General features: G+C 50.8%; 2 protein-coding genes across 2 annotated transcripts in view; one reads left to right on the plus strand and one right to left on the minus strand.

The window, feature by feature from the left end:
- Positions 1-323: 323 nt before the first annotated feature.
- On the plus strand, positions 324-10,439 carry BEST1 (bestrophin 1). The gene is made up of 9 exons (XM_009334600.1): positions 324-475; positions 1,421-1,515; positions 1,951-2,184; positions 3,827-3,981; positions 5,084-5,161; positions 7,091-7,243; positions 7,750-7,830; positions 8,714-8,865; positions 9,242-10,439. The coding sequence occupies exons 1-9, from the start codon at positions 324-326 to the stop codon at positions 10,437-10,439; spliced, it is 2,298 nt and encodes a 765-aa protein (XP_009332875.1).
- Positions 10,440-11,992: 1,553 nt separating this feature from the next.
- FTH1 (ferritin, heavy polypeptide 1) overlaps positions 11,993-16,093 on the minus strand; it is a 54,407-nt gene continuing 50,306 nt past the window's right edge. The window contains exons 2-4 of the mRNA XM_009334560.1: positions 14,404-14,550; positions 13,324-13,449; positions 11,993-12,333 (exon numbers count right to left, since the gene is read on the minus strand). Coding sequence (XP_009332835.1) covers positions 12,169-12,333; positions 13,324-13,449; positions 14,404-14,454 — 342 coding nt within the window. The 5' untranslated portion in view covers positions 14,455-14,550 and the 3' untranslated portion in view covers positions 11,993-12,168. The remainder of the gene's footprint in view (positions 12,334-13,323; positions 13,450-14,403; positions 14,551-16,093) is intronic.

Raw genomic sequence — 16,093 nt, forward strand, 5'->3', positions numbered from 1 at the left:
CTGACAATCAAACACTAGAAACCAAGGGCTCCACCAGAAAGTATATCCTCTATCATTGTAACCAGCTCACGTGCAGCTCAAAGACAGGAAAAAGATGGCAAGCTCATCAAATTAATTGCCTACCATAAATTTCCTCCTGGTTCTCTATGTCACTGACTTCATCTTACCCGTCTTTTGATCTCAACTCATTGTTTCTTTCTCTCTTCCTTCCTTCCATCTTGCTTGCTTGCTGGGACACTTGCGGTGTCCATGTCTCCCCCCTCTGTGCAAGCTTGCTGGCAGCTTTAACATCTGCTCATTTTGTGTCCCCACTAGGATCTGTGATGACAGTGACATACACCAACCGTGTGGCTGATGCCCGCCTAGGCACCTTCTCACAGCTCCTGCTCCAATGGAAAGGGAGTATCTACAAACTTCTCTACTCCGAGTTCCTTATTTTCATCTCTCTCTACTTCACCATCAGTCTTGTCTACAGGTAAGCATCCTTACACCCCGACACTAACACAGCCCCTCACTCTCAGCCTGTCCTGGAACAGGACAACTGAGCAACACAGGACTGGGACAGTGATCCTGGTGAAGAGGAGCCGGCAAGGCACTCACCAGCCTCTGTTCACAGGAGGAGAGGAAAGGTCCTTCCTCACTGCTCCAATATGGCTTAGCAGCTGACAAATCTCCTTTTTCTGTCCTGGGAAGTAACACAGTTTCTCTTCCCTGGGGTGAAGAGTTGCGTTTGATGATTACCCACAGAAGAATAACGTGTAGATCAGTGGAGACCAAGACTGACCTAGCACTGGAGATGTCCCACAGTAGGGAGCTTTAGGAGAGAGTTTCCCTTGTTACACAACAGGCAAGACCTTGGGTACGTTTTTGAGAGCAGACATCGGCTCTGGGACCGCAGATCTGTAATAAAGCAACTGTACTCCGTGGCTGGTCTGGTTTTGGTGAGGAAAGACAGGGAGCTGCCCTACCTGGTGCGATCACAGATGCAGCACAGAGGCAGGGAAGCAGCTCTAAGAAAGAGGCAGGAACTCACGTACGAGCAGAGCTCGGACTGACGTTTTGCAGGATATTAAGTGAACTGTGGTGCACATCCAGGCTCTGTGTCAAACCCTCGTACCACATAGCACTCTCCCGAGTGAGAAAAGTAGAGGTGGTCCCTGACATCAGACTGCATCACTTACCACACACTCTCTGTCAGTGGCCACTTCTGGCTCCTTTGGACTGGTCAGCAGGGTATTTTGGGGAGGTGGGTTGATGTCCTAGGCTCGCGAGGGCTGTTCACTCACATCATCCCCAGACTCGCAGCGTGGCAGTGTCATGACCACCCATCCTTGGCTTCCCTTGCCAGGCTCCTATCCCAGCAGGCCCAACAAGGCACAGACCCTTCTTTGAGGCTGATGCTTCTGTTTCTCCCTTGTAGGCTGATCCTGAGTGAGAGCCAAAGGCTGATGTTTGAGAAGCTGGCGCTCTACTGCAACAGCTACGCTGAGCTAATCCCCGTGTCCTTTGTGCTGGGTAAGGAGCTCTGTCTGGGAACACACAGGGAGGGGAAAGGGACAGCATTTCTTCTCCCTGGTTTGATATAGCTCTGCAGGCAGGCAAGATTCGCTGAGCAGATCCCTCCCTTTGCCTTTGTAAAACTCCTGAAGCAGAATACATCATTCCATGTTGCAGCTGTGAGGTATGCCCCCAGCACACAGCTTGCACTGTCCAGTATGTACTAGCATGTTCTGGGTTCTGCCAGGAGGGCAGGGACCAAATAGCACCAAATAAACCGTGAAACCCAGACTCTAACTTTAGCATGGAGATCTGAATTGCCCTCCAGGCATGCCAGCACCCATCCCCGTATGAGCAGTACCAGACTTCCTACACACGAGCATTTACACCTCCCACTCCTTTAGGATGGCTAATTTGCTCAGCTCAGCTCACCTCACCTCACCTCACCTCTAGGTTTCTACGTGGCTCTGGTGGTGTCCCGCTGGTGGGCTCAGTACGAGAGCATCCCATGGCCTGACCGGATCATGAACTTGGTCTCCTGCAACGTGGATGGGGAGGACGAGTATGGGCGGCTCCTGCGTCGCACCCTCATGCGCTACAGCAACCTGTGCAGCGTGCTGATCTTGCGTTCGGTCAGCACTGCTGTCTACAAGCGCTTCCCCAGCATGGAGCATGTCGTGAGGGCAGGTCAGTACTGGTACTGCCTTCTGTACAGCTCCGGCACCAGGCAGACAGCAGCACCTTGCTGTTGTGTTTGGGGCAAAGAGCCTTGGAAAGGGCCACATGACCTCCAGGCTGGAGATGGGATAGTGCTGCAGTGTGCTCAGCTGATGCCTGCAGCGGGTGCTAAGGATCTGCTCATGCCCTAGCTCTGCCCTTCTTAAATAATCAACTGCTTATGTTTTCCTATTGCACAGCATGCTTGTTCCTGCTAGTGGCTGGAAGGCTTGCTTGAAAGATGAAGGGTCTCTGCCCAAATTTTTTAAGTAAGGAGAGTGTCAAGATCCAGTTTGTGAATGCAGGTCTCTGCTGGTTTTGGCTGGGGGAGAGTTAATTTTCTTCCCAGTAGCTAGTATGGGGCTGTGTTTGGGATTTGTGCTGGAAACAGTGTTGATAACACAGGGATGTTTCGTTACTGCTGAGCAGTGCTGACACAGAGTCAAGGCCTTTTCTGCCTCTCACCCCCCCCCACCAGCGAGCAGGCTGGGGGGGCACAAGAAGCTGGGAGGGGGCACAGCCGGGACAGCTGACCCCAACTGACCCAAGGGATATCCCACACCATGTGACGTCATGCTCAGCATGTAAAGCTGGGGAAGAAGAAGGAAGGGGGGGACGTTTGGAGCGATGGCGTTTGTCTTCCCAAGTCACCGTTACGCGTGATGGAGCCCTGCTTCCCTGGAGATGGCTGAACACCTGCCTGCCCATGGGAAGGAGTGAAGGAATGCCTTGTTTTGCTTTGCTTGCACACGCGGCTTTTGCTTTCCCTATTAAACTGTCTTTATCTCAGCCCACGAGTTTTCTCGCTTTTACCCTTCTGACTCTCTCCCCCATCCCACCGGGGGGGAGTGAGCGAGCGGCTGGGTGGGGCTCAGTTGCCAGCTGGGATTAAACCATGACAAGGTCACAGGGCAGCCCCAGATGATCAGATTAGGGTAACTATGGTGCAGCAACTTCACTGGGAGCTGCTCACCCTGCACTGAAAGTGTGCATGGGAAGAGAAGAGTTCTCCACAGTAAATGACCCTGTGCACAGATCTGTAGCAGAGCATGAGCAGACCCCTGCCAAGTGCTATGTTTCTCCTGACTCAGGGCAACAGTTTTCCACTGGGCAGGTGGGAATTGGAGCCTCAGACCTCCAACCTTAACTGCTGGGCTCCCTGAATCCTCTCTGAAGATGCTCCCCAAGGTACAACATTTCCCAGTCTGCCCAAAAGGAGATGTCTGCACCCGCCCTAGTCAACTGATTTCCCTTTGCAATCCTTTTAGGACACAAGTTATCCCATTCTCAACAAACGACTAATAACACCAGGCAATTATACCCTCAGCAGTACTTTATCTCCCTGCTGACTGTGATCTGATCAGGTGTGCTGCAGACATCCAAAGTGAAATGAGATAAAGCCTGCCTCTCACACTTCTGTAACGCAATGTTTTAACAAGAAGACTTGCTCTCCTCCTAGTGTCTTCGAAAGGCTGAATGCCCGAGTCTTTCCTGTGATTTTTAAGGAGAGCTAAGGTGACCACCTGAGATTTAGATGTTTTCATTTCAGACCAGATCAATTCCTTTCTGCGCTCTATGGCCATCCCTCTCCCATCTACTCTTTTCCACCCAGGCCTCATGACACCAGAAGAGCACAAGAAGTTTGAGAGCTTGAATTCCCCCCACAACAAGTTTTGGATCCCATGTGTGTGGTTCTCCAATCTGGCTGTGAAGGCAAGGAACGAGGGGAGGATCCGGGACAGCGTGCTGCTCCAAGGCATCCTGAATGTGAGTGACAGAGGCAACAGGCAACTGTTTTGAGATCCTCGTCCAGTCCTCTGGGTGGAACTACAGGGATTTCCAGAGGCCAGGCAAGGAATAGGAATGGCGAAGTAGGACAGTGAGCCAAGTCTGTCCCTGAGGATATTACATTAACTTTGGTGGGAAATACCCCCACTGCCGTTCTCCAGCTTGTGACAGAACAGAGCTTTTCATGGCCTACTGACACGGTAGCGATGTCACATATATTAGAGGCAAGGGGAACGTGACATCTTTCTCAAATGTGGGACTGGGGGGAACCATGGGACTCACATCTAGGCGTGGTAATGGGAGACACCCATGTAGCAGGTCCTTGATCAGCCTTCCTCCAGCCTTCACACACTCCAGAGCAGCCAGCGACAGTGGCCAGTGGAGGTCTCTAGGATGCAGATGGAAAGCCGCAAGGAAGCACAAGGAAGCATGTATCTGGAAGAGATCAGGAGAGGTCAAAAGTATCACCAACAACCAAGGCCCCTGTAGAAAACGTCGCTATTGAAAACTCTTACGATAGTCCTGGGAAGCAGGCCATGCTCCACAGGCCAGACCTGGCAACTATCCCTGCCCAGCTGCAGAGAAAAAAGGTCCAGAGCAGCTCAGCCTTCCTGGTATTCATGCGCAGAGAAAGTCACATTGTTTCTGTTGCCTGGAGTGAGATTCCTCTGCCCAGAGAGAGAGATCTCCCTCTGGGCTATTTATCTAGACTCACTATATAGTCAGGAGAGAGGAATGGATGCTCCTGAGACACTTTTTGCCTAACCTGTTGGCTGCTCATTTTGTGAGGAGAAAAGCTCTGCTATGAAGTGAGCTAGGAAGGGATCTCGGGCTCAGATGGAGACACCCAGGCAGCAAGGAGTCCCTCCAGGGCAAGCGTGAGACCCTGCTGGTGGTCTGCTGGGGTGAGGCTGGGCACCAAGGGAGCAGGAGTCCTGGCTGTTCCCCCCCCTTCCGGAAGAGGTGTAAGCGGGAGGGAATGGGCTGGAGCAATGAAGGGCAACAGGGCCAGAGAGGCTCAGTGTCCCCAGCAAGGAGATGCAAAGTTATGCTGACAGGCCGTTCCTTTTCCCCACTGCAGGAGCTCAACACCTTGCGCAGCCAGTGCGGGCGACTGTACGGGTACGACTGGATCAGCATCCCCCTGGTCTACACTCAGGTGAGAAGGGATCCCCCACACCTACCGCTCCGCTGCCTGCCTGTGCACACTGCCCCGTGCTACAAGGGGCACCCCCATTTACACCCATACCTGACCCACACACGGACCATGCTGACGCAAGATGCACTTGGACCCCTCATCCCCACCTACACGTCAGCTCTCACATATATTGCTCAGCAGCACACACCCAGCCCAGCCTTATTTCGGTAACTCAGACACAGCCACCCCTACAGAAACACACGCTGTCTAGGGATAACTAACCGTGATGTGTGCCACACGGGTACATGGAAAACACAGATACAGGCGGATCCACTCCCTGCACCGCCTCGCAGGGAGCATGTCCCTGAAAGAGTTTCTTCCTACTCAGCAGAGCTGAGATCTGTCTGCCAGCAAAGCTGCTCCGGCAGGCAGGGCAGCTCTGATGGAGTTGTGCCACGTGTGTGAAAGAGAGCCGCGTGCGTGTACTCAGCTGTTCAGTAGCTCTCTCAACACAAACCCAGACAGATGCTTCGGCACCAACTTGCTCCTTTGTCTCATACAATCCAGCTGCTCAGATAACACCAATGCACTCCGCCGTGAAACGGGAACTGCTTCCGTTCACGCAGCGCTGAAGGCTAATGGGGAACACATTGGGAAACCATATTCCTGCACAGACCAGTCTCCTGCACGCTAGGAGCAAAAGCAGTATCACAGCATGTCTTTGCCCCCTCTGCCAGTACACAACCCATTTATTTAGAGGTGCCCATCCACAATGCAAAGTCTGTCATTCCTGGCGCTCTCTATCCTGCCCATCATCAAACAGCCCTGCGCTGTTCACTGCAAGGAACTGCACGGCTAGCTCGAGAGTCTTGTAATGCAGGGTGTTTGTTTTGAACCCCCTTGCTTGTTGCGTCAAAAGACCACGCAAGAGTTTCAGCTGCTTTTAATTTGAAAAGGGGAAGTTTCCAGTCCCATGATTACAGAGAAAAAGCACAAAGCTCATCGTACCCTGAAATCATAGAATCACAGAATAGTTTGGGTTGGAAGGGACCTCTAAAGGTCATCTAGGCCAACCCCCCTGCCGTGGGCAGGGACATCTTCAACTAGATCAGGTTGCTCAGAGCCCCGTCCAACCCGACCTTGAATGTTTCCAGGGATGGGGCATCCACCACCTCTCTGGGCAACCTGGGCCAGTGTCTCGCCACCCTCAGCATAAACAATTTCTTCCTTATATCTAGTCTAAATCTACCCCCCTTTAGTTTAAAGCCATTCCCCCTTGTCCTGTCGCAACGGACCCTGCTAAAAAGTTTGCCGCCATCTTTTTTATAAGCCCTCTTTAAGTACTGACAGGCTGCAATAATGAAATCTGGGCAAGCAAGCAGGCAAATACAGAAAGGCCCAGCATGAGGACCAGGAAGGAAGGAGCTAGTTCAGAGCTGGCAGCACTGCCAGGGTTCCCCTCCCTGACTTGGAAGTGGCCTGCCAGCATGGAGTGAGCCATGAGGGGCTCGAGACAGCTTTCAGGAGGGCAAGAACGAAAAGAGGTCACAGCAGCCCTTACTTCAGCAGCAGAACAACCGTGCAGCCACGTGTCAGTTGTTTAAGCTCTTTCCATCCAGGATGTCGCGTGCTTTCTTCTGCCACTATCTTTCTGTGACACCTACACAGATGTCATTCCAGGGACAGCATGGAATGAAATACAGCGTATGTAACAGCTAAAGGGCAACGGGCATATTTAAAGCTTTCTGCAGTGGAAATGCATCTTCCTGCAAAAAGCAGAGGGGAAGCCTGGCATATCTGAATCCAAGGCTTTCAAAAGGCTACAGAGCCAGCAGCTCTGCAGCAGCTTGCCGCTCTTTGAAGTTGCGTGGGGTGGAACTGAAGAGAGACGCTGGGAAAGCAAGCTGAGAACTCAAACTCCTCTGGTGTGTCCCCTGGCATCTTTCCCAGGTGGTGACCGTGGCTGTTTACAGCTTCTTCCTGGCCTGTCTGATCGGGCGGCAGTTCCTGGATCCAGAAAAAGCATATCCTGGCCACGAACTAGACCTCTTCGTGCCTGTCTTTACGTTTTTGCAGTTCTTCTTCTATGCTGGCTGGTTAAAGGTAAGTCCAAGAAAATACATCTGGAGCTGGAATCTGACCCAACCAAGGTTTTTTCCCCGGTGTGCGCTCACCAGGGTCCCAGCTGTGTTCTTTGGCCTATGGGCAATATGCCAGGTGCTGGCAGACAAATGGAAAGCCAACAAGGGCTGAGGGTATTGCCAAGACCTTCTCAGTTTCTGAGCGTCTCACCCTGGAGATCAGCTCCACCTTTCCCAAAAGCTTTGGTCCTGACTAGTTTGGGGAAAAAGAGAGGCAGTGGGCTACATTTACCTGCAGTGGTGGTCTGCAGTTGCAGGAGGGCTACGTGAGCAAGGGGCAGTTATCTGTGTGTACCAATGTCTCCCAGCCACTGGCAAGCCTCCGTTAACCCATCCCTTTTTGGGAGGAACAGCATTGCTCCAAATTCAAGGGACATCACACCTGACTCTGCCCCACAGGCCTTCTCCCCGCAGGGAAAGGGGCAGGTATGACCATGATGACCTTTGCTATGCACTCTCTACACGCAGGTGGCTGAGCAACTCATCAACCCTTTTGGGGAGGACGATGACGACTTTGAAACCAACTGGCTCATCGACAGGAATCTGCAGGTAAAGTGAAGGCGGGATCCTCCAGATGAGGAGGATCCTCCAGATGAGCCTGACCTGCAAAGGGACACTGAGGCAGGACTGCACCTGAGGGTTTAGCAAGCCCTATCAGTGCCGTCACAAAGTTCTCCTGCAACACCTCTACCGCCCACCTTCCATACCTGCTATGGGGCGGAGACGCCGTCCTTGTTACCCTTATGCTTTCCTGAGGTGTCGGTGGCTGCACATTAAGAAGGGGCCCAGGATCTCCAGAGGGAGATGGCTAGGAGAGCAGGAGGAGAGCATAAGGCTTCCCAACGAATACGAGGGTGAAGGGGGCCAGCTCAGCGTTCCCTCTCAGCAGCCAAGGAGACATCCCAGGCTCCAGGAAGAACGTGGGGCGAGACCTGTGCCAGGAAGACCTCCCCCACACCAGGGAAGACAGGGCTTTTGGCGTATCTTTGTACACAGAGACCGACTGCAGCTTTAGTCCGTGCTCTGGCACACACGATGGATCCAGACTGTTAGTTTCATGCCCTCGCTACCTTTGAATGACACTTCATTCCTGCCGCTCCCTAGCTTTTCCACCCTGTGTCTGTATCTAAAACTGCCTCCTCTGCTTTCTTCCATGCAATAACTCTCCACCTTCAGCCCTTCCTAACACCGAGCCCTTCTGTCCTGGTGAGCGTATGGCTTTCCTGTCTCCTTCAGCATCGCTTTCCTTCCAATTAATCCAATCTCTCCGTGTGAGAAACAACCCCAGTGACGGGAAACCACATCGCAAACCCAGCCACTTGCCTCGCTTCTGTGCTACATTGCTTCCTCCTGCCCTGCAATCTTTTGTCTGCCGATAACAGGCATGCCTAACGCTGCTCACCCCATATGACACTTCTGCTGTCCCCTCCAGGTCTCCCTTATGGCAGTGGATGAGATGCATCAGGATTTACCCATTCTGGAGAAGGACCTATACTGGAATGAGCCCGATCCCCAGCCACCCTACACCGCCGCCACTGCTGAGTACAAACGCCCATCGTTCCTTGGCTCAACTTTTGATATCAGGTGAGTGCAGCCACAGAGTATCAGAACAGTCCGCATTTACACCTTGGATCAGGTGTTGTGCGGGGTATTATACTTCAGGAGTAAGAGCGAGCAGTAATATCTTTCTCCATAGTTTGTCAAATCTTGCTCTAAGATACTTTTAGGCTCATCCAAAGATGATAGCCAACATCCTCCACGGAAAAGGATGCCTCTGATCTCTTGCCCCCCTCCCCTCTGCTACGAGCATCCCTATTGTGGAGGGCCTAACACATATCTAATGGCAATACAGGAAGAGAGAGGCTTGCCACTGGCAGCAGCATTCCCTGTGCTGCCAGCCTCTCCACCAGAAACCACCTTCTTTTGCGACTGCGTAACAGCCCATTTTGCCTTTCCCCAGCATGCAGAAAGAAGAGATGGAGTTCCAACCCCTGGAGCAAATTAAAGAGAATGAGGAGGCAAACCACTCCACACCATTACTGGGACACCTGGGCCGCCTCCTCGGCGTCCAGTCACCAAGCTTCTCCAGGTCCTCTTCCCGGATGAACCTGCTGCGCAGGCGAGGAGACCCCACATCCCCCTTCTCCCATTATACATACCAAGACATGGGCAAGTCTGGAAGCCCTTGCAGCATCAATCAGCCAAGAGGAGGCTCCAGCTCACAGGAGCAGTGGGACAGCGAAGATAGAAAGCTAAGGGAGTTTGACGCCTTCATGTCAACCCCATTTTATGAGAGACCTGGTTTCTACAGTGCTCCACAGACACCGATCAGCTCTATCCCCATGATTTTCCCTTCTAGACGCCAAGGCCGCAAGAAGCCTCCTGCACTCTCCAGCATCGCTGCATGCTCGACTTCTCTTAGGGATGTCATTGTCAACTCCTCACCTTCCAGGGTCAGTGATATGTATAAGAGTCAGAGTTCCCTTGGCTCAGGTGCAAAGGAAACATTTATTTGGCCAACAGATCGGAGCAAAGGTCCTGACTCACTGGTTGTAACAGTAGAAGAAAAGAGCAACTCTAACAGTAAAAGCAGAGAAGCTGCCACCACGGGAAGTCCAGGAGCTCAGTCCACAGCATCAGACAGCCCTAAATTCCCCTTCTTGGCTGAGTCCCCGGACCATGAGAAGCAGGGCAGCTTCAAGAGTTTGAAGAGCTTGAAAGGTTCCCACCCACCCTGGCTCACGCTGGACAACACAGCATCAGCCACCCCCAATTCTGAGCATTCAAGTGCCTTTCACACCCCCAGTAACAAAACCCCCGGAGGCAGCGCCTCCCTCTGCTTCTCATTCACTCCTGTAACATCTCCAGTGCTGGAGAGATCCCACCTGGGGAACATGGGCCCCGATGCTCGCAGCCTAAGTTTAGAAGATACAGCCAGCGCTCCAGACCAGCATCCAGCAGAGGTTTCCAGGACCACAAGAGATACTGGCAATGGAAGCACCAGCACTCCCCCTACAAAAGAGCCAAGACGAGCAGAGAGTCCATCCCCCAATGACTCTGGCATCTCTCTAGCCGAAGGTGACTACGTGGGGCTGATGGAGGTGATCATGGAAACCAGTGAAAGCACATGTGAAGAGCAGATAGATCAGTACAGCTAGAGGAGACCAAGAGACACACAGTTCTGTTGAGATACCTGCCATATTAGTGACATCGCAGTATCTTTACACCTGGCCACGCTGGCACTCACCCAAACGGAAGGGCAGTGCAGCCAAACCACCTACTGCTGGAGCATGCAGCTAAAGCCCAGCCTAGGCTAAAGCCAGCACTAATGACACACTGCTGCCGGCCTCAGGTATGGCAGCAGGCACAACTTCAGTGTTGCAACAATAACACAACAAACAGAAAACCCCTCTACATTGGTAGCAAAAGAACAAATAAGACTTTGAGTGTTCAGTATTGCAGATAGCGAACAGCAGAGCAATAGCTCAGCAGGTACCAGCCTGAAGAACCTGGAGCGCAGGTGTAGCCCAAAACAGAAGAGGAATATAGTTAACAAGGATACCTCCCCCCTCCTCATCACAGCAAGGATTGGAACTTGAGCTTTATGTTAACGTGTGTCACAAGACCCATTACAAGTCTCAGGCAGCACTTGCACTACCGACAAGATACTGCAGGGAAAGTAAGGGACTGAAGCGAGTCACATCATTTGTGATGCAGATCCATAGCGCTTCACAAAGTCGTGTCTAATTGGTGTTTTCCAGTACCGGAAAAGTACCGGAATAAGGCAGGGCAAGCGTCCACCAGAACAGGTGGCTGCAGCCAAAAGCATTTGCCCAGCACATTGCTTCCTTTTGAAGTTCCACATCACATCTGCCACTGATTAGACAACACTCAGAGAAGAAGTCATCTGGATGGTAGCAGACACCATACAGCTACGGGTTTTATCCTGTCTTCCCCAAGAAAATAAAAGCAAGGCTGAAGTCCAGGACCATCCGTTTCATTTCCTCATTTTAGTTTCTACGCAACGATAGGAATTTAGAGAAACCGCAGTTGTTTTCCTACTTCTTCCGTCTTCAGAAACAGCTGCATATCTCCCATATCACAGGGGGCACATGACAAATTTACCTCCCACATCCCTTCCAATGCCTTCACAACAGCCACCTACCCTCCGCCTTCCAAGTACAGCTGCTAGGCTGAGGCAGAGGTCACCGCCCGCCGCAACCCCTGACACCATGTCCTTGAGGCAGCCCCTGCAGCGCCGCTGTTTTGAGTCTAAGCCCCATTACAGTACACAGCTCTGAAGTCTTGATTCACAGTACGTTTTCTCCACACACAAGTGTAGTGCCATTTGTTAGCGCCTCACTAGGCATCATGTCTAACACCCTCCGCACACCTTCAGTTGCCTCATCTAAATTCACAGGGACCAATTCAGGAAGCCCAGATACTCAAGCCTTCCTTTCCTTGCGCATTCATTACAGCAACAGCTTTGGTGGCAAAGGCATTTAAAACACAACTTTAGTCACTGAGCAATTCCTGCAGTGGATCCCACTGGACTGGAAAAAAGTCATTTTTATAAAAGCGCTAAGTAAACCTCATCCCTCTAATGTATTCCTTCAGCCAGGCCCAACTTAAGACGACTGTCACAACACAGACTATGGAGCACAATCCTGCAAGTACAGGCCTCTCACTCCCGAGAGAAACAAAAAGCCAGCTTGAACCAAGTCACTTTATTGGATGGAGGGCAACACACAAAACACAAGAGAAAAGAGGGGTGATATTTGGTACAGAGTATGAGAACTGTTTATCTAAATAGCTGAAGATGCATGCATGGCTAGACAGTAAAGTAGGAGTCCCACTGAAACCCACAGAGTGGCTCTTGGCAAGACTTCAGCTCTCATTGTCACTGTCCCCTAGGGTGTGCTTGTCAAAGAGGTACTCTGCCATGCCGTATTTCGGTGCCCCCATCTTCCGCAGGTTGGTCACATGGTCACCCAGCTCTTTGATGGATTTCACCTGTTCATCCAGGTAGTGAGTCTCAATGAAGTCACACAACTGAAAGGGAGACAAAAGGAGTTTAAATGTAGGCCTGAACACAGCTTATCCCTGCTGAAGCAGCATCTGAAATTCTACCAATCCTCTCTAGGGAAAAGATGCAAAACGACAATTTTAAAGCTGCAAAAGATACCCGAGAAGAAGCAGCCTTCAGTTTTGCCTCAGCAATGCCAGAACAAGACCAAAGTGAGGCACACTTGCTCCAGAACTGCAGTACAACGTCAGCTCATGAAGTCCCCCCTCTTCCTCACTACAAGCAGCAACAGGCACATTTCTGAACACATTTAGAAGCCCCCCACTGCACAGCACTTGAATTCACGACCATCAGGATTTACACCTGTAGAACGGTCCAGCTATGTTGTTTCTTTTACAAAAAAGTACCTCTAACTTATGTGGGACACCCCCAAGAACACTTTGATTCAGACACACGCTAACCTCTTCCTAAGAAACCTCAATCCAGCCTTGCCAGTAACTTCCACCCGTGAAGAAACCTGTTTTCAGACACTGCGTTCTGAAGTGTCAGGGCGTTTAAGATTCAGAAGAAGCGACTCCAAAATGTTATGACAAAAAGCCTTACAGGCACCCATTGGTTTAAAGTAAGAACTCATCCCCCACAGAAACAAGCCTTCTCCATAGAGCTTAATAAATTTCTTCTCTTCAAAATGCTGTTCACGAGTGCTCTCTGTTCCCAAGAGCAACAGAAGGGTTTGAACAAAGCAATGCACCCACTGTTCTGTAAGGCAGGCCTCGGCCACCCTAACACGCTGCAACTGGTCCTCCTGGAAAAAGACGGCAATATCCCTACCAAAGAGCTAAGGTACAGGCTGACACCTGGGCCCTTCCCTTTGGAAGGGCTGCACCGCTAGTTCACACCCTTTTTTCACCTTTAGTAATGTCAGGGACATACAACTTGCCCCCAAACCCACACAATTAGACACATACAAGTCCCCTCATTGCACAGCTACATTCTCAGCTTCAGCACCCACTTACGTGTGGGTCATTCTTTTCAGTTGCCAATTTGTGCAGTTCTAACAGTGACTGGTTCACATTCTTCTCCAGGTGCAGGGCACACTCCATTGCAGTCAGTCCATTCTCCCAGTCATCACGATCTGGCTTCTAGAAGGGGAAAGCACATGACCGTATTTTCTGTAAGTACCCACAGACCATTAGGGAACAAAGTCTTTTAATTTGGCACGCACACAGCACATACTCTGAACAGAACTGAATGCACGCTCCAAGTCCCAGACCTGTCCCCACTGCCTAGGTTCTCCTCATGTTATGTTCTCTGAGCTCTCGTAGGCAAGACAGCTAACAGAGCTAGTCTCCCTCCTCCCATTATAACCTAACGGCTTAAACATCTGCCTATCTAAGTAGGTAACGGGCACAATCTCAGAAATGAAGCCGTTAAGACACCACTACGGGCAAGTCTAGTCTTCAGCTCAGAACTGCCTAGTGTAGAGTCTAGTGTTTACAAGTACTCACCATTACTAATAAGCAGGGGAATTCTTCTCAAGTGCCCATCACTTACTTTGCCGTTTTCCGCATGAAGAGCTGTCTTGCATTAAACTGGCCCTACGACGTTGCTCACTTTCTGCTGTTCCAAATAGTCTAATTAAAGCAACTTCATGAAAACAGTGCTATGAAATCTTGCAGTGAGCCATAACAAGCAATCGGAAACTTGAGATTTCATATTCCCACGGCAAGCGAGGCAAGAGTTCTCTACAAAACAGTGCAGAGAACAGAGAAGGGTCTTGCCATTAAATTTAAGGTAGATGAACCAGTTGTGTTCTGGTTACCCTCACACCACAGCAAACCACCTAGGGCTAGGCATCCTCTTCTTACACAGGAAGTACTTGTTGTTACAGCACATAATATCAAATTACCACACATCTCTAGATTTTGGGCTGAGTGCCATGCACAGGTCACAGTAACGCAGTATGCTTATCTACTGTCAGCTGCTGCTCCTTCTGGGAGAGGACCCACAGGGAAAATTCCTCCCCTTCCAGCCTGGAGACAAACCACAAGTCTAGTTCTGCATTAGACAGGACAACCCATAGCTCCACTCCTCACCTTGATGTCCTGCAAGAAGATGCGTCCGCCCCTCTGGTTTTGTAGCTTCATGAGTTTCTCAGCATGCTCACGTTCCTCGTGGGACTGATGCAGGAAATACTTGGCAAAGTTTTTCAGAGCCACATCATCCCGGTCAAAATAGTAGGACTGAAAAATAACAGTTCATATGCTCAAAACCCCAAGCCTCACTCCAGCAGCCACACAAGGCCAAGTCCGTACTGTGACTTCAGATATGTCTCCTATCAGCCCTACTTCAAGATGGCTGGAGTCCAAGCTAAGGCTAGCAGTAGCAATGATGACAGCAAGGCAGCATTGGCAAAACTCTTCCCTTCGCAAGTTACATTTTCCTGACCAGGATTAAATTTTAACCTGTATCCCTACCATGAACACCAGGGACACAAATAAATGGTATTTGTGGTTCAGTTCTGAACTCACACCCCACAAAGATACCTGTTCTTCTGAGGACCATTCAAATGCCTTAAACACAGCAGACTTGAAAAGCCTTTTTCAAGAAGGAGAAACGCTCCCTTTGTTTGCCTGAGTTGTTTACAGCAATCACGAGTCAAGGTTCTAACTTCCACTACCCGTTAAGGGTGGCCAAGAACTTTAAGGTAATTCTGCAACAAAGCTCCCATGCTTCACTAGGCTTATCGGAGATTAGACTGAGAAGTACACTTTCTACTTCTGGGGGAAAAAAGTTAATATCACATTTAAAAAACAAAAGATAAATTGAACTAAAATACATATTCAACAGCAAATACAAGATCATCTTTTTTGAAAGCCCAAAAAACTGTAACAGCAGTTAGAAGCCATCACACAGCTTGCTTGTTCTTTGGTCAGGGCCATTAGGCAGGATTCAATGGAAAGCTTTGTGTCAACTGCCAGTTATTTACCACACAAACTACTCCAGAATTCTCTGCTCTTAAACCAGCAGCTCGGAGGTTCGAGGCAAGACACTGGTGCTTGTGTACCACTATCATCCACCAACTTAATAACATTTAGCTTGTAGCTGAGGTTCAGACCTTCACAGTAACACAGAAGCAAGCTGTAAAGTTCTGCACCCACATGCCACAACATACCGCAGCGTCACTAGAACGTCTCGAGTTACCTGCACGTTTAAAGCACCAAGATTGCAGCACAGAGGTCAGAGCTGCTGTTTGGACCAGCTACTCATCTCGGCTATGGCTAAAACGGGAGCCTCAGGCCAAGCGAGACATGTAAGCACAGCGCCAAGGAAACCACGGATTCCTACCGATTCACTTCAAAAAAAAAAAACTATGAGCGAAAAACCTCGCCTCGGAGACAAGAACGCCTGTGGGAAAGGTGCCAATCGCTTCGTTAGTCAACTCCTGCTATCCAGCCCAGCCCCAAGGGCAGAGCCGCTTGGAAGCTGCTGAGCTGTGCTGATAACGAGTCCGCCAAGGGCAACGGACAGAGAGCGGTTAACGTGTAACTGAAGTTCGCCACCGAGATAAAGGCCTCACCTACAGAAAACAAGCGGCCGCCCCACCCCCCGGGGAAGGCTGAGAACGCCCCAGAGGCAGGGGGGGAGGAGGAGGAGGAGGAGGGCTTGCAAAGCGTGCCGGACTCTGCAATAAAAAGGATTCCCCACCCCCTTCCCCCTCCGCTAAAATCAATCTAGGGGAAGGGGGGGGGGGGAGAGGGGAAAAACCCACCCCAGCGCTGCTGG

Source organism: Pygoscelis adeliae, unplaced genomic scaffold (assembly GCF_000699105.1).
Source record: "Pygoscelis adeliae isolate BGI_AS28 unplaced genomic scaffold, ASM69910v1 Scaffold171, whole genome shotgun sequence".
NCBI classification, from domain to species: domain Eukaryota; kingdom Metazoa; phylum Chordata; class Aves; order Sphenisciformes; family Spheniscidae; genus Pygoscelis; species Pygoscelis adeliae.

Coding starts and splice junctions, on each gene's coding strand:
- BEST1 (XM_009334600.1), top strand. CDS start 324: ATGACAGTGACATACACCAACCGTGTGGCTGATGCCCGCCTAGGCACC. Junction 1,516..1,950: donor CCCCGTGTCCTTTGTGCTGG/GTAAGGAGCTCT, acceptor CCTCACCTCTAG/GTTTCTACGTGGCTCTGGTG. Junction 7,244..7,749: donor TCTATGCTGGCTGGTTAAAG/GTAAGTCCAAGA, acceptor CTCTACACGCAG/GTGGCTGAGCAACTCATCAA.